The sequence below is a fragment of the Budorcas taxicolor genome, chromosome 2 (assembly GCF_023091745.1).
Source record: "Budorcas taxicolor isolate Tak-1 chromosome 2, Takin1.1, whole genome shotgun sequence".
Classification (NCBI taxonomy): domain Eukaryota; kingdom Metazoa; phylum Chordata; class Mammalia; order Artiodactyla; family Bovidae; genus Budorcas; species Budorcas taxicolor.
In genome coordinates, this window is record NC_068911.1 from 87,979,386 (window position 1) to 87,994,672 (window position 15,287).

Here is a 15,287-nt window from a genome sequence, read left to right on the forward strand (position 1 = left end):
AGACCTTAGAGAATTTTTATTATTAGTGTCATAGTGAGCTATTCTGCTGCAGAGTCTGCACGGCCTCAGTACTTTTTCCTTGTGATTTCAAACAGGCACACTTTTTTTTTTTTTACCAACTTTTGGGGACACTTTCTTAAAGGCAATTTCTAAGCTACATCAAAGAATAAATATAGCAAAAAGAAATAGGCTGACCTAGAGCAAGGTCTAGGTAGGCGACCTCAGGGTTCCTAAGGGAAACTGAATTAAATATAGTGTTCTGACTCCAAAGTGGAGGCCAGTTGATGTCCTTAACCAGTTAAGTGTAGCTTTATGACTCAGTGGGTTGCTAGCTGTGGTCCATGTCCTTTGAGAGAAAAGAAAAGGCATGACCAGAACCCCAAACAGTGTTTATGGTGTCCAGGCTTCAAGGTCACAGCCTGAGTCCAACTACCTTTTGGGAATGCCTGCCTATTTTCCAGGCCTGTTTCTCCAGGCTGCTTATGACCTCTGTGCATTCCCTGACATCCTTCCAATCAACCCATCCTTCCAATCTTAGCCTAGACACTGCTAGGCTTAGTTTCTGCTTCTTGTAAACAAGACCCTGAACTAATGTAAATACCAACACAGCAACCTTTACTTTCAAATGTATTCTTTCTTCTGTCTGGTAGACCAAATGCTCATGAACATATATTGCTAGGTAACTAAGAAAGCATCAGTTAGGGAAGATGACACTCTGTCCTTATACGTGGCTAAATTAGAAAAAACAGATGACTCCTTGTTCTCACCCTAGTCCTCAATTCAGGACCATAAATTTTCATGAGATGTTTCAACATCACAACCAGATGTGTTAACTTCTTTTACTTAAAAAAAAACAAAACAAAAAACTTTTTAAGGGAAAAGAATTCAAGGAGCATAAGAGATGACTAAAGGTTCAGTCATGTTGCAAATGATGCTTGGCACAAGATTTATGTAATTACAAAGTTATGTAATTACAAAAAAATGTAATTAAAACATTTATTATGATAAACATTGAGGTGATATATGTGCTTGCTCAGTGATGCCAGGCTTAGTCCCAAACCTCCAAACCCACCAAAAGCAAGGTCTTGGGTTAATATCCTTCCCCACCATCTTGCGTGCCTGCTTAGTCAAGTCAGACTTTGGGATCCCATAGACTGTAGCCCGCCAGGCTCTTCTGTCCATGGGGTTTCCCAGGGAAGAATACTGTAGTGAATTGCCATTTCCTCCTCCAGGGGATCTTCCCAACCCAGGGATCAAACCCACCTCTCCTGCGTCTCTTCCATTAGCAGATGGATTCTTTACCACTGAGCCACCAGGGAAACCCTTCTCACCGTCAGATACCATTAAACTAGAAGTGCTATTTTCCTAAAATATGTACTTCAGATATTGTAAGATAACCCATAAGATTTCACTGCAAAAACACAGAAAATCACCCTTGTTGGGATTTTAAATATTAACTGAAATATGATAAATTAACATAATCACATGTTAAAATCTGTTAAAAGCTAAAATATACTTTCTTTTCACTTACGTTTGAATTAATTAGTGGTAGTGAAATAGGAGAGAATGGATTTGCTGGCTCAAGAAGCAGAGAGGAAAAAAAATCGTGCTATATACTTAAAATGTGTAGTCTTTAAATATCCTTTCAGCATCTGGTGCCACATTGCAGCAGTATGCTCAGCTATGTTCTAACAGTGATCCAAGCCCAGAGGGTCTGGCTGCTGCTGCTACTGCTGCTAAGTCACTTCAGTCGTGTCCAACTCTGTGCGACCCCATAGACGGCAGCCTATCGGACTCCCCCATCCCTGGGATTCTCTAGGCAAGAATACTGGAGAGGGTCTGGCACTCTAATGCATATTACTTTATCTTCAAAAATAGATATCAATATCTGATGTTGAAGCCCTCCAGTCTTCAACTGGTGGGTTAATCTCTTCATTTTTCTCTAAGGAGATGAATGGAATCCCACTTACTAAATGAGATAAAAGCATGAAAAACAATCTTCTTGAGGGCAAAGACCCTGCCATGGTCCTCCTCCCGAGGATTCTGGTGGCTGGCTGTGTGTTCTCTCTGCTATGGGCAGCTCAATAGGCATTTCTCATTGACCAAGATTCTACCTACACTGGGCATCTGAGACCACAAGGACAACTTTTCCTAATCAGGAACAACTGCCTGCCAAACCTCCCTAAACCCAAGATTTCAGTGACATTTTGCTAAAATGACTGAAGAATATACTGTTCACTGTGACATATATGGGGGAAAAAAATCCCCTCACATAAAGATAGAAGCAAAAGAGAAAAGAAATTCAGAAGATGCTGACCTGTGGGTGGCATTCTATTCTTTTAAAACAAAGATCAACATAAACTAACACAAATATTCAAACCTCAGATTGAATAGATAAATAAGTAGATTCTCTTCTCACATACCCCTAAGAATGTAGATTCTGGTTATTAGGATAATCCTTCTCCTGGCCTGTCTACATGAATACCACAGCTTGAGGTCAGCGCAAGCCAAGAGCACACACAGAACCAGCACTGTCCTTGTCCCCTCTCCCATGTGACATGGTTTGTTTTCTCTGAGAAGCAACTGCTGGCCCAAGGAGACATCAGGATTTAAACACCCACCATCGTTCATAAGAAATTACACAAATGAGGGAGATCTGGGTTAAAGCTCTACAAATTCAGAGTCAACACTTACTTCTCTGTACTACTAACCAGCTATAAGATTTAGGATTACTTTTTGTTTTTCTCAACTGAGTACACATAATGCCCTAAATGGCTAAACCATATACAATTCTGATACCAGATAGTTAAAACTCAATTCGGTAAGTCTTTTGTATTATGTGTAAGAAAGGCACTCTACCTTATCTAAGAGAAAACAAATTTAACATTCATCTCATGATTTACTGGTTTCAATAAATACTGACTCCGCTGCTGCTGCTGCTAAGTCGCTTCAGTCGTGTCCTACTCTGTGCGACCCCATAGACGGCAGCCAGGCTCCCCTGTCCCTGGGATTCTCCAGGCAAGAACACTGGAGTGGGTTGCCATTTCCTTCTCCCATGCATGAAAGTGAAAAGTGAAAGGGAAGTCGCTCAGTTGGGTCTGACTCTTAGCGACCTCATGGACTGCAGCCTACCAGGCTCATCCATCCATGGGATTTTCCAAGCAAGAGTACTGGAGTGGAAGTGCCAACGCCTTCTCCGAAATACTGACTCTCTACAATTATAATTTCAAGGCATAATTTGATCTGCAGTATAATCAGTTGCTTGTTATTATTAGAACAGTTATATCTACATTGCATAGATTCTTTACCAGCTGAGCCACAAGGGAAGCCCAAGAATACTAGAGTGGGTAGCCTATCCCTTCTCCAGGGGATCTTCCCAACCCAGGAATCGAACCAGGGTCTCCTGCAATGCAGGCAGACTCTTTACCAACTGAGCTATTCAGGGAAGCCCAAGGAAGCCCAGTGACAAGGGTCACTGATAACTGTATAGTGAGTGCTTCCAGTGTGGAAAAGACTTTTCAGCATGTGATATGATCTAATGACAAAGATTTTCAAGTTCTGTTAGCTTCACATGCTGTTTTACTTTCATTTTAGACCCATCCACCCACATATCTCCTTATTTATAAATACAAGTTTTACATCCTGTTTATGACATATAAAAACATTCACAGACAAGCACTCACACATTCTTCTCTCTCAAGACTATGTGTTTTATGGGACAGGGTGCTTGGGGCTGGTGCACTGGGATGACCCAGAGGGATGGGATGGGGAGGGGGGGTTCAGGATGGGGAACACATGTATACCCATGGCTGATTCATGTCAACATATGGCAGAGCCACTACAGTGTTGCAGAGCAATTAGCCTCCAATTAAAATGAATAAATTTATTTAAAAAGAGATTCTATGTGTTTTGGAAGCCAGAATATGAATTTAAAGATTCACTACTATTCTTCATCATTTTCTTAGAACCCAGATATTTTTTTTTACTACTAAGGTTGAATACAGAAAAAGACAGTATTAGGTTCTGTCCATGGTTGGAATTAGCAAAATGGATAATATAAAAATCTAAAAGCAGTGACAGCAGGGGAGGAAGGCCATGTAAATAAAGAGGCAGGAGGACCATTTTCCCTGTTGACAGAAGCATCTTTGAAGCTCGCCAGCCCATGAAGAGGATTATGTGTCAGTCATTAGTATACCTGTCAGCTGCGGCAGTGAATCCAATTAAGGGAGCAGAGCGGGAGCATGGGCTCCTAGGTCCTGTCTCAGGATCCTGATACATAACCAGGTCCAAACATCACCCAAAACAGAAGTTCAAAATCAGGAGCACCAAATCTTAACCCCAGCTTTTCTGCTTGTCTGACCATGGGGCCATGGGCAAACGATATATTTGAAATTTTATTCTCCTATGACATGGAGATATTAACACTTGTCTATAAGAACCAAACAATTTCATGTTGTATCTGGCAAGCCGCCAGCACACAGTAGGTCCTCAATAAATACTCCAAATAGTTGTGTTCTACCCTAGAGGGTCCCAGGAAAGATGAGAGAGAGTTTGGAAGTCCCTCTGAGATCTGGATTTTTCATCCAGCTTGGGTCTTAAGCCAAAAGCATCTGAAATCAAATGGGATTACCAGGATAAAAGGCACACCTTGGCTGATGTTCCTATTATAACCTGGGGCTCCAAGTGCCTTCCATTGCTTTTGTCACGTCCCACCTCAAAGTAGCCTCAGATGTTAGACACATACACGGGAGTTGGCAGGCACCCTTCTTGGCTATAGAGTGCTGCATGCCACCACCAAAGGAACCTGGCTGTAAGTTCAGTTGTGATGTCTTGCTGTTTTGGTTCAGAATCCCTGGTGTCACATTATCTGTGTGTAATTGTTTCTTCATTTGTTGTCATTTCGTTTCCATTTCAAACATGCATGTACACTGGTTTATTGTTTTCATGTGACAGGACTGCTTGATTAAGATTATAAACTGCTAAAAATCAGTGTCTGTATTTATTCGATCAGTTCCTCGTGCATCTAGCAAAGCAGGAATCATACATGTGATTTGAGGAAAGTAACTGTGATGAAAGAGCTCATAAAATGTACAAGGCAGATGCTCAAGTGACAAATGGAAACCACATACGTTTAACAAAACCAGTTTTCAGACTTGGCTATTTCATATTCTCCATAGGAAAAGGAGTGCTACAAAGAGTTTTTAATTCTTCTTGGAAATGGGACAGCCAAGAAAGCTTAATGCATCCATTTAAGATATTTAGACCAAGTTCATTACTTCTCCCTGAGTGACATTTGAGAAAATTAACAATTATATCTTTGGGCCCTAGAATAAATAAAGTAAACCATGGTGGTGGACGTTAACTAGACTTATTGCTGTGATCATTTTGCAATATATACGAATATCAAATTACTATTACTATGTTGTACACATGAAACTATTATATGTCAATTCTATTTCAATAACACACACACAAAAGGTAAATCATTCTGTTCAAAGATGTCCAAATATAAGGTGCTTATGTGAACATACTTTTTAAGATGAGAATATCCTACCTCCTTAAAGTTGTCAAATGCTGATAAAATGATCTCATGCCCGCCTCTGACAAGACAAACGGCTGCCAACAGCTCTAAGACAAGGGCTTTTGTCCTGTTAAAACAAGAAGGAAAAAACTCACAAATCAGTGAAAGGGAATGAACGATGAGTCAGCTGTTCCTTCCAAGATGAATATGATAATAAATATTTGCCAGTGTATTTTTTTAAATGTTTACTAATTAAGGCACAGTTATATTAAAACACACACATTTTATTTATTTTTTTAACTTTTTATTTTTACTTTATTTTACTTTATAATACTGTATTGGTTTTGCCATACATTGATATGAATCCACCACGGGTATACATGCAATCCCAAACATGAACCCCCCTCCCACCTCCCTCCCCACAACATCCCTCTGGGTCATCCCCGTGCACCAGCCGCAAGCATGCTGTATCCTGCATCGGACACAGACTGGAAAACACACACATTTTAAAACCTTTACGATCTTCCACACATGTGGCTTCTCTGGGGTAGCAAGTTTGCAAGGCATATTTCCCACTCCCAGGATTACAAGTTACTCAGAAATGAAAATAAATTCTGGGAAGATTCAGTCTTTTTGTTCTGTCATCAAGTGACATTGTAATATGGTCGAAAAAGTATTTTTTAATGAGTTAAAGAAGATAGGAAACACAGAATTTTCAGTAAAATCACCCATTGGATAAACATTTTCTCTGGTTCTGGAGTCAAAGATATAACATTTGCTGAAAAAGTTCAAAATCAACTGAAATCAATGTCCTGTTAATACACTGCAAATCTGCTAATTTGCAGTGGCTCCATACAAGTCTCCCATGATAATGCAAGCTTCCAAAACTACTTCTTCCCATACAGGATCTGAAAGGAGCTGGCTTACAGCTGTGCTAATACAAGCATATTTTCTCTGACTCAAGAAAATAAAACTTCATCTAAAATATTTTTAGAAGGAGAACCTTAGAGATACAATCTAAGTTTTCAAACACAACGTCAAGGACAGCATCATTTCTTCAGAGTATGATTACTTCAGTATTTCATCTTTTTTCTGGAATAAAAGCTATTGCCAACCTCTAAACAAAGATCATTCTGAAAACCCACAGTATCAATTGTCTTAAGAAAAATGAATAATGACTTCCCTCAGTGTCAGATAGAGAGACAAAGATGCATGACTAGTTGGGATTCTAGTAAACTTAAGGAAGCAAGCACAAAGTTGCAAAGGCGTTCATCAGGGAAAGTATGAAACAATAATATTCAACATTTAAATAGGATTTACAGTTTGCATTGCATTTTCAATCACAAAGGGTGTAATTTCTAATCACATTTTTTAGCTGAATGAACAGTTTTCAGATGTGCAATCTTGTCAGGGAGATCTGATAAAAGGGAGTAACAGTGTGAAACTAGACATGCATTAGAACAGAAAAGGCATTATACTAACTAAAATAAATCGATGAAGACAGGCTTTTGGAGGTAATCTGTGAAATGAATAGTATATGGCACTTGCCTTTATAGGAAAGTGAACATGAAAAGAAACCTGCATGCAGTTATGTTTGTTTTGTGGTGTTTTCTGTTTGGTTTGGTAATAAAAGTTACATGTGTAAGGATTGCAAATGAAGTGTGGACAAGCGGTAGCAGTTTTAGAGAGCTTTCAGCACCAAGTGGTGTGGCTAGGGCTGTATCAAGACTCTCCTGGATCCAAGCCTGACAACCTGGCAGCTTTAAGCTCTTCACCAAGTTTTGCTAAATTTGCAAGGATGCTGAGAACCAGGCCTCAAGAGGAATGAAAGCCGGAAGAGAAGGGCCAGAGTTGTCACCAGTTTCTCAACTCCACCACTTGTAAAACTGTAACATTGATGAAAAGAAAATTCTACTTAGCCGAGGAGTCTACTGGCAATCCGAATTCAAAAAGTCACTCTTGAAAGTTTCCAAACTCCAATCTGATTTTTGACGAGCTCTCTGCTATCCCTAGTTTGATTAAGATTTGGACAGTATGAATCCAGCTTACCTTGGATTCTTGTTGTTCAGGCTTAGTGCAATCTCGTTGACAGCATGTGGGTGAGACATGACCATGTTGAAACCATACTGAAACGGATATGAAAACACAAAGCATTACGAGCTATTTGAGAGAACTGCCAATGTCGATTAAAAAGCAAAAACCTGAAGTTTCTACCTAATGTAATTTTATATCATCATAAGTACACTTTTGTCTCTAGCACAGTGTCTGCACGTATTTCTCTATGAAAAATTTCAGGAATGATGCTATTATCAAGGTACTATATTCCCATTCTCTATGAATAAACTATATGTGTCTCTATCAAAATGATGAAAAGGCTCCAGGCCAGTGATCTCAATCCTGCTGTTTGGAAAAGTCAACAAAACACCAGCTCTCTGGGCCTCACTCCAGGTCAATTTATTCTGAATCTCCAGGATGGGGCCTAGCATGTGAATTTCTTTGAGCTGACTTCACTACGCAGCAGGGTTGACGACCACCACCTCTAATCCCTTCTCTATCAGCAATGGCTCTTAGGACCCAAAGCCTAGGGAAAACCTGCTTTGCTCTGAGACGTTACCTCGTCCTTCTATAAAATGAACAAAGCTCAGTAAAAGGATCAAGAGTCATTCTCAATTCTGCCAAGATGAGGAATTATTCCTTTTCCTGCAAACTCTCAGCTCATGACCTTATTTCCAATTGCACCCAGAAAACACAAGCAATTAGGAAAAAAAACTTCCAAAAATGCTCCCGCCACCACATCAATACACCCACACAGATCTGTGGCTTCCCTCCTTACTTCTTCCTAAAGATGAACTCTCCACGCTCCCATCTAAGGCCCTTCCCCTACTTGAGCTCTTGATTCCAATCCCTCTTACTACTCAAGAACATTATCAGTCATGTCTGACTCTTTGTGACCCCATGGACTGTAGCCCACCAGGCTCCTCTGTCCATGGAATTCTCCAGGCAAGAATACTGGAGTGGGTTGCCATGCCCTGCTCCAGGGGATTGTCCCGACCCAGGGATCACACCCAGGTCTCCTGCACTGCAAGTGGAGTCTTTACCATTTGAGCCACCAGGGAAGACCAAAGAACATCATATGCTCCAGCAATTCTCCCATTCCCCCATCATTATTTTTCTCTCTGACTCGTTACCATTAGCATAAAAAACATGATGCAAATTCTTTTATCTTAAACAACAAAAACAGAATCTCTCTGGACCCTACAACCTGTGTCCAGCCACTGTCTCATTTTTCTGCTATTCTTTTACAGCAAAATTCTAAAACATTCATGGTCTCCAATTCCTCTCCTGCTATTCTCTCTCAACACCATGTCTGTCGGGCATTGCATCCCCACCATTCCAACGAAATTATATCAAGATGACTTAAGACCTGCACTTTGCTAGAGCCCATGCCATAACTTCATCTTACAAGACTCGGCAGCAGCACTGGGCACAGCCAACCACTCTCTCTCCTGGACCCGGCTCCTACTTCTTGGCTGCTTCCCAGTCAGTCTAGCTAGTACTTCCTCATCTCGCTGACTTTAAACAGGGTGCCCAAAGTTATTTGAGACCCAGCTTATTCTTTGCTTCTCAGTCTATCCCTGCTGATCTCTTTCACTCCCCCGTCTTTATAGGCCAGCTACTGGCTCTCAAACTTGTAGCTCCAGCCCAGACCTCCAGACCCTGAACTCCCGACTGCCATTTCTGACCACCTATTTAAGATCTCTATTTAGATGTCTATGGACATCTCACAGTTAACATCTCTCCAGCTGGAATACTAATAAGGTCTCCCAAATCTGCTCATCCTGCAGCCTTCCACGTCTTAGCAGATGGCAACTCCATCTCAGAGGTGCCCAGGACAAACCGCTGAGAGCTGTCCTTGACTCCTCACCACATCCCCACTGCTACTGCCCTTACCACCAAAACAAAGTCAGAGTCTGGCCACCTCTCTTCACCTCTGCTGCTATTACCTTGGTTCACACCACCATCAACATTCACCTAAAATAACGCAACAGCCTTCTAAAAGGTCTACCTCCTTTTGTCTTTGCCCCCTGGAGTCAATTCTAACAAAGAAGCCAGACGGATCACGCTAAATTCCAGTGACAGATCAAGTCACACTTTTCCTCAGAATCCTTCAATGGCATTCCAGCCAGCGTGAAGCCAATGTCCTTTCAATGACTTAAAGCCCTACATAATCAGGACCCCTCTGTAACTTCAGATTTCACCTTCTGCTCCTCTCCACTTACTCATCCTGATCCAGCCAAACTGACCTGCGCACACCAGACCTATTCCTGCCTCAGCAACTTTTGCACTTGCCCTTCTCTCTAAGTTTCTTTCTTAAATATTCCTTACCTTGTTCCCTTATTCTAGTTGTTACATAAATGTTACCTTCTCCGTGACACTTTTCTGGCTAGCCTATTTTAAAATGAACTCGCTTTGGGGGCACTTATTCTTATTGCTTGATTATTTTTCTACAGGACTTAGTTCTCTGGAGCCAGTGTTCCTCAGTTCAAATCCGAGTTCACTGCTTAGAGCCATACTTCTCTGTATTTCAGTTTCTTCATGAGTACAATGGGAGAGTAATATTAGCAATCTCACAAGACTCTCTTGAGGCTTAAATGAAGTGATAGGTTTTAAAGTCCTAGACTGTAGGGAGCACTGTGTAAGTGTCAGCTTCTGTTTCATCACTATCATTATCTGGAATGCTATATATAATTCACCAATTGTCTATCACTGTCTCCCCTCAATAGAAAGTAAGTTCCCTGAGGTGTTTATTATTTTGCTGCTGTGTTCCCTACACCTACAATAGGGTCTACTGGGCAATGCTCAAAAAAATTAATTGACTGAAAGAATAAATGCATGTTTCCCTTCTTTAATTTAATCTGGCAATTTATGTTGGGTTTGAACTCTAATACTGATCTATGTATTTACCATCGGTTTCTATTTGGATCCATCTATAGACTCTGTGTCGATGGAGATAAAATCCTGTTTTCTTTTTTGAACCATGTCTAAATTCTCAGCCATGGTTTGATTTTATAACTATACTTTTGACCCTTCAGCTCACCGTAGCTCTAATTCAGCTCTAATTCCCACTCTGTCGTTAGGATTAATCCCACATACTGTAATTAGTAACTCCCAGTGATTCTCAGAATGAAGATAATCTGCATCAGTCATCTAAGGAGGACTCTGCTCTTCTACCAAGCATCCTCTAGGTGCTTCTCATGAAGATTAGGAACCACAGTGTCCAACACACAGTAATTATAATTCCTTACCTGTCATCACATAACTCTTTGAGGAACAATGACCTACTCAGTGTGTGAGATTATTCATTCCCAGATTCCTAAAGTTGTTCCATTAGTGCCCCAAATCAGTGGCTTACTCTGTCTCTAATGGTCACAAACACTTACCAAGTAATCTAGACAAGCTTACCACTGGAGGAGGAAAATGTCTTCCCTTTAAATATATTATACATCAGAAATGCTAACTAAAAGGGCAATGAATTACGAGTAGTAGAAGGAACCAGACATTTCTTTAAAAAATTTCATTAAATCCTGATATTTACTTCAAATAGAAATACAACGATACCAAAGAGAACAACAGTGAGTCTGATGATTTCAGATTTTTTTTTTAAGGATTATAAACAGAAACATACCTGATAATTCATGATGGCACGTAAACACATGATACAGACATGCACGTCATCTTTCTTACTCACTAATCTTGAATTTTTCAGGGTTCTTCTGCTTGGCAAAGTATTGTATCTACAAATAAAAAGGGAAACTTCTATAACACTAAGGATTACTTTCTTAGCACGGGCAGATGTACTTTAAAAATGGACACTGTTCTCTCTTTGTTCCTACACCTAAATGAAGACTGCAAGTCAAACCACCACTAATGAACCCATCAAGCAGCACAAGCAGCCCCTCACCACAAAACTGTTTCCAGAGACTGTGAGGCCTAGACAATTCTGTGCAGTTGTTATCATCTTGTCAGGCCATATACCCGTGGACAGTGATGCTCAACTCCACTCACAGCATATAACAAATCAGACTGTACATGAGACTCATCAACAAGCCAGGCTCTAATGTGCAGACCCAGCTAGATTTTCAGACATGACATGCACGCAGATTACATATGTGAACAAGTGAAGGGCTAAAACTCAGCTTGTACAGAGATCTCCTATCATCTGACCCAATTTTAACTGTACCTTCCCATCACTGCTTTTAAGAGTCCCTGTTTCAGAGTTTAAGCCTAGGCAAGGTCATACAGCTGTCATATCAGCCTGTGATACAGAATTTTAATATGCAAAACCTAAATAGTATACATATGCCCCCATACCCTCACCCAAACTCTGGTCTAGCAGCTAAAACTAAGATAGAAATGTGGTGACATTTCAAATGGTTAGGACGTTACAACGTCGGGGTTCATTCTGGAGAGCCTACATTACTAGGCCTTAGTTCTCCCTTCTGCAGATTTATCAGAGTATACAAGGCATAAAGAGTGACAGTGTAAGACAGGGAATTAGAAAGATGACAGTTCTAAGGGTTTCATTATGAGCCTTAAATGACAGCTTCAGAGGAAAAACAGGTAAGTTTTCTCTGCAACTCCAAGCCTGAAACGAAAACAAGTTTCAAAAGCCGTCAACTACTTTCTGAGAGTCAATGACAGAAATGCTCCACAAAAGCAGCTATAGACCTTCCCTCTCCTTGAATTAAGCTAGTTAAAAAATTTTAAGGAAGCCATGATTAATATTAACTGCTTTCAGAAGTCTCACAGGTGCAGACTAAGAGTTGAAAACTGAATTGACAGGTTTGTCTCCAACGGTTCAGCTGAGCAGAACTTTGACATTTTCTATTCAAAAACGATCAAACAGAAAAAAAAAAAAAAAAAGATGATTCATTTACATAAGCCTACTAATGAGCCAAAGAAATTTTTGAAAAGCACCCCAGTAAGTCACTTGCCTCAACATACCTGACTGTGCAAAATCTGGTTTGCCCGTGCTACTTTTAAGGAATGTTTTTTCTAAGGACTGTCTTGCTTTCCTCACCCTGGAAAACAACGTTTCAGCAATGGAAGATAGCCTAATTCAGTTTTGAATGCAAAAACAAAGTTCAAGAAACACATTCAGATTTCACTGTTAGTAAGCCTAATTTCAAATTCTAAAATATAGTTTTAAAAGGTGTTGCACTCTGTCATAACTCCAGCCCAAGCATGATGGCTGACATACCTGACCGAGGTCTCACAGAATCTGGGCTGCTTCACAACCACATGACTAGTCTAACCCAAGAATCTGTAGTCTTCTTAGTCTATACCCAAAGTTCTCTCCCTTCCTCTGCCCTTCTGAATTTATTTTAACCTCAGGTTTGTATTTCTTATTTCTAACTCTCTCTCTAATATAAAACAGACAAATGATTAGTGTAAAACAAAGAAATCTGAGTTTTAAAAAAGAAGAGGTATTATTTGAAGGGAATCAATCATCCTTTGCTAAATTATATTTAAATGCAGCAGTGACTGCAGAAGATATATTGACCAAAGCCAGCTATTCTTTAAGAACACGGAATAGGTCATTCACACAGGCACATACTTCCACATCACTTCCAAATAAAGTTAATGATTCCAGCAAGCAGACCAAACTTAGACATTTAACGGTACTTCCTAGGCGTAAAGTAACATAGCAGGTTCCTCCCTTTTATTTATTAATCTGTAACATCAGCTATACTGTAATAAGACTTTCTAAGAAGGAGTTATTGTCCTTACTAACATTATTTGCAGAAACCAGTAAACATTGATTATAATATCCAACTTACTAAACATTAACACAAAAGACTTGTATTTGTTGTAGTACGTGGTTAATCTCAAATATATTTTCTGAATCAACATTTGAAATGTATCTAATATGAAAAAGCACATGGATACTTACCAATATTCAAGGAGTTTAGAAAGCATACAAAGATGTCAATAAGTAAAACTGATATAGTTAAAGTAAGTAAAAATTTATTAATATTATTCTGTGCTTTAAAAAAGTTGAACTTTTTTTCTAAGGTGAATGACAGTTAATATAAAATTAATTTTTCTCTGATTTTTTATTTACATTAAAACAGAATTAAAGGCAACATTTGAACTTGTGTTAAAACACCACCATAGCCAGTAACAACAACCAACCATAGTATTGACAGTTTAAGGAGATCTGTGATATTATTTACATCAACCTTTCCTGATACAGATGAGAACAATGATGACCCAAGATGTTACATCTACAGAGCAAGCAGACGTTAAGAGATGAGACCAGACCCCCAAGTTTCCCCCTGGAATTCAGGGCGGTTGCTTTCTACAGGTTGCTTCTCAATCTGACTCATCCATCAGGTGATCACATGAAAAAGCTACTGCCTGCAGCCATATGTGCTAATGAATTCCCTGTCAAAGGTTCCTATGCTGTCATCCCAACAGAGTTTTCTGTCCTGGCTCTTGAAAGATATCTTTCCCCCACTCCTCCAATAATTATCCCACCATATAGAATTAAGGCTTAGGCGGCTAAGAAGAGCAGTATCTGAGCATTTTCAGAACACAGTGGCTGATCCACTCTGTAAGCAAAGTTTTCTTTTAAAATCTTTATCCTCAATCACTTACCAGGCAAGGAAGATTTTTTTTTTAACTTAGTAATAAATTTTTCTCTGTATTTTGGAATTCTCATTCCAAAAAAACTCTCCCCTATTAAGTAAATGCACACCTGATAAACGTCACAACTCTTTACCTCAGCAGAAATGAAGTATTTGCAAACAACCGAGAATCACTTTAAGTCCCCAAGGCTAGATTCTAGGGACTGTGTCATGGGTCAGCATGTACATTAACCTACTCTTCAGCATGCACATTTTGTAGAATTTGACCATTTATGTCATCAGATATTTATTTGCTTTAATTATCACCTGAGTAACTTTCCACCTTTTACCTTTTTGAACAATGTTTTAAATCCAGCTCCAATGAACAATATCAATACTCTCCAGGAAACACATCCGCATAGAGCTGGTTTTAATAGACTCTAAAACACCAAAAGAATTGGCACTAACAAACATCTGAACTTTCCACAAGCACTCCCAGATTGAATAAGCAGTCTTGAAGAACTGGCCTCTGGTGCTCTATCAACCACAGGAAATCAAACCAAACCTTGTGTTTAAGGCCCAAAATTGGTTTTCCCAAGCAACTATTGTTTATGCTAAACTCTATTAAATGCTAAGGGAAAATGAAAGCTCAAGATGTTGCTTCAGCCACCATCACTTTAGGAAGCAAGAGATTTTATGGATAGCCTCTGTGCTAAGATGTTCTCTGTTCACACCTCAGCCCACCCCTTCTGCTGCATGCATGTTCTAATGTGTAAAATGAACTCAATAAGTGTACACACACCTGCACATCACAGTATGCTGAAGTGATAATAGGCACACCTCAAACGAGAACATTTTCTCGCAAATCATGATCCTGAAAACCCTCATACAACCTTTCTTCAATCAAGCCATATTTGACCAAGTTAATACAGACTGAACCGTGGTAACTATCTTTAGGCATATGAACGTTGTTTGAATGAGGCTCTAATTCAAGAAGTATAAAAGGAAAGGACAAATTGTGGGGTATCAGAAGGTGACATACAATGAACATAATTGAACATGAAATGTTACTAATGCAGATCTGTTTTCTTAAATTAATTTCTAATTGGTGGATAATTGCCCTACAGTGTTATATT

General features: G+C 39.6%; 1 protein-coding gene across 1 annotated transcript in view; it reads right to left on the reverse strand.

Moving 5' to 3' along the window:
* Positions 1-15,287, reverse strand: part of FMNL2 (formin like 2) — a 323,348-nt gene that overhangs the window by 54,025 nt on the left and 254,036 nt on the right. Inside the window, exons 7-9 of the mRNA XM_052660187.1 lie at positions 11,208-11,316; positions 7,571-7,647; positions 5,555-5,648 (exon numbers count right to left, since the gene is read on the reverse strand). Of these exons, the coding sequence (XP_052516147.1) occupies positions 5,555-5,648; positions 7,571-7,647; positions 11,208-11,316 (280 nt within the window). The remainder of the gene's footprint in view (positions 1-5,554; positions 5,649-7,570; positions 7,648-11,207; positions 11,317-15,287) is intronic.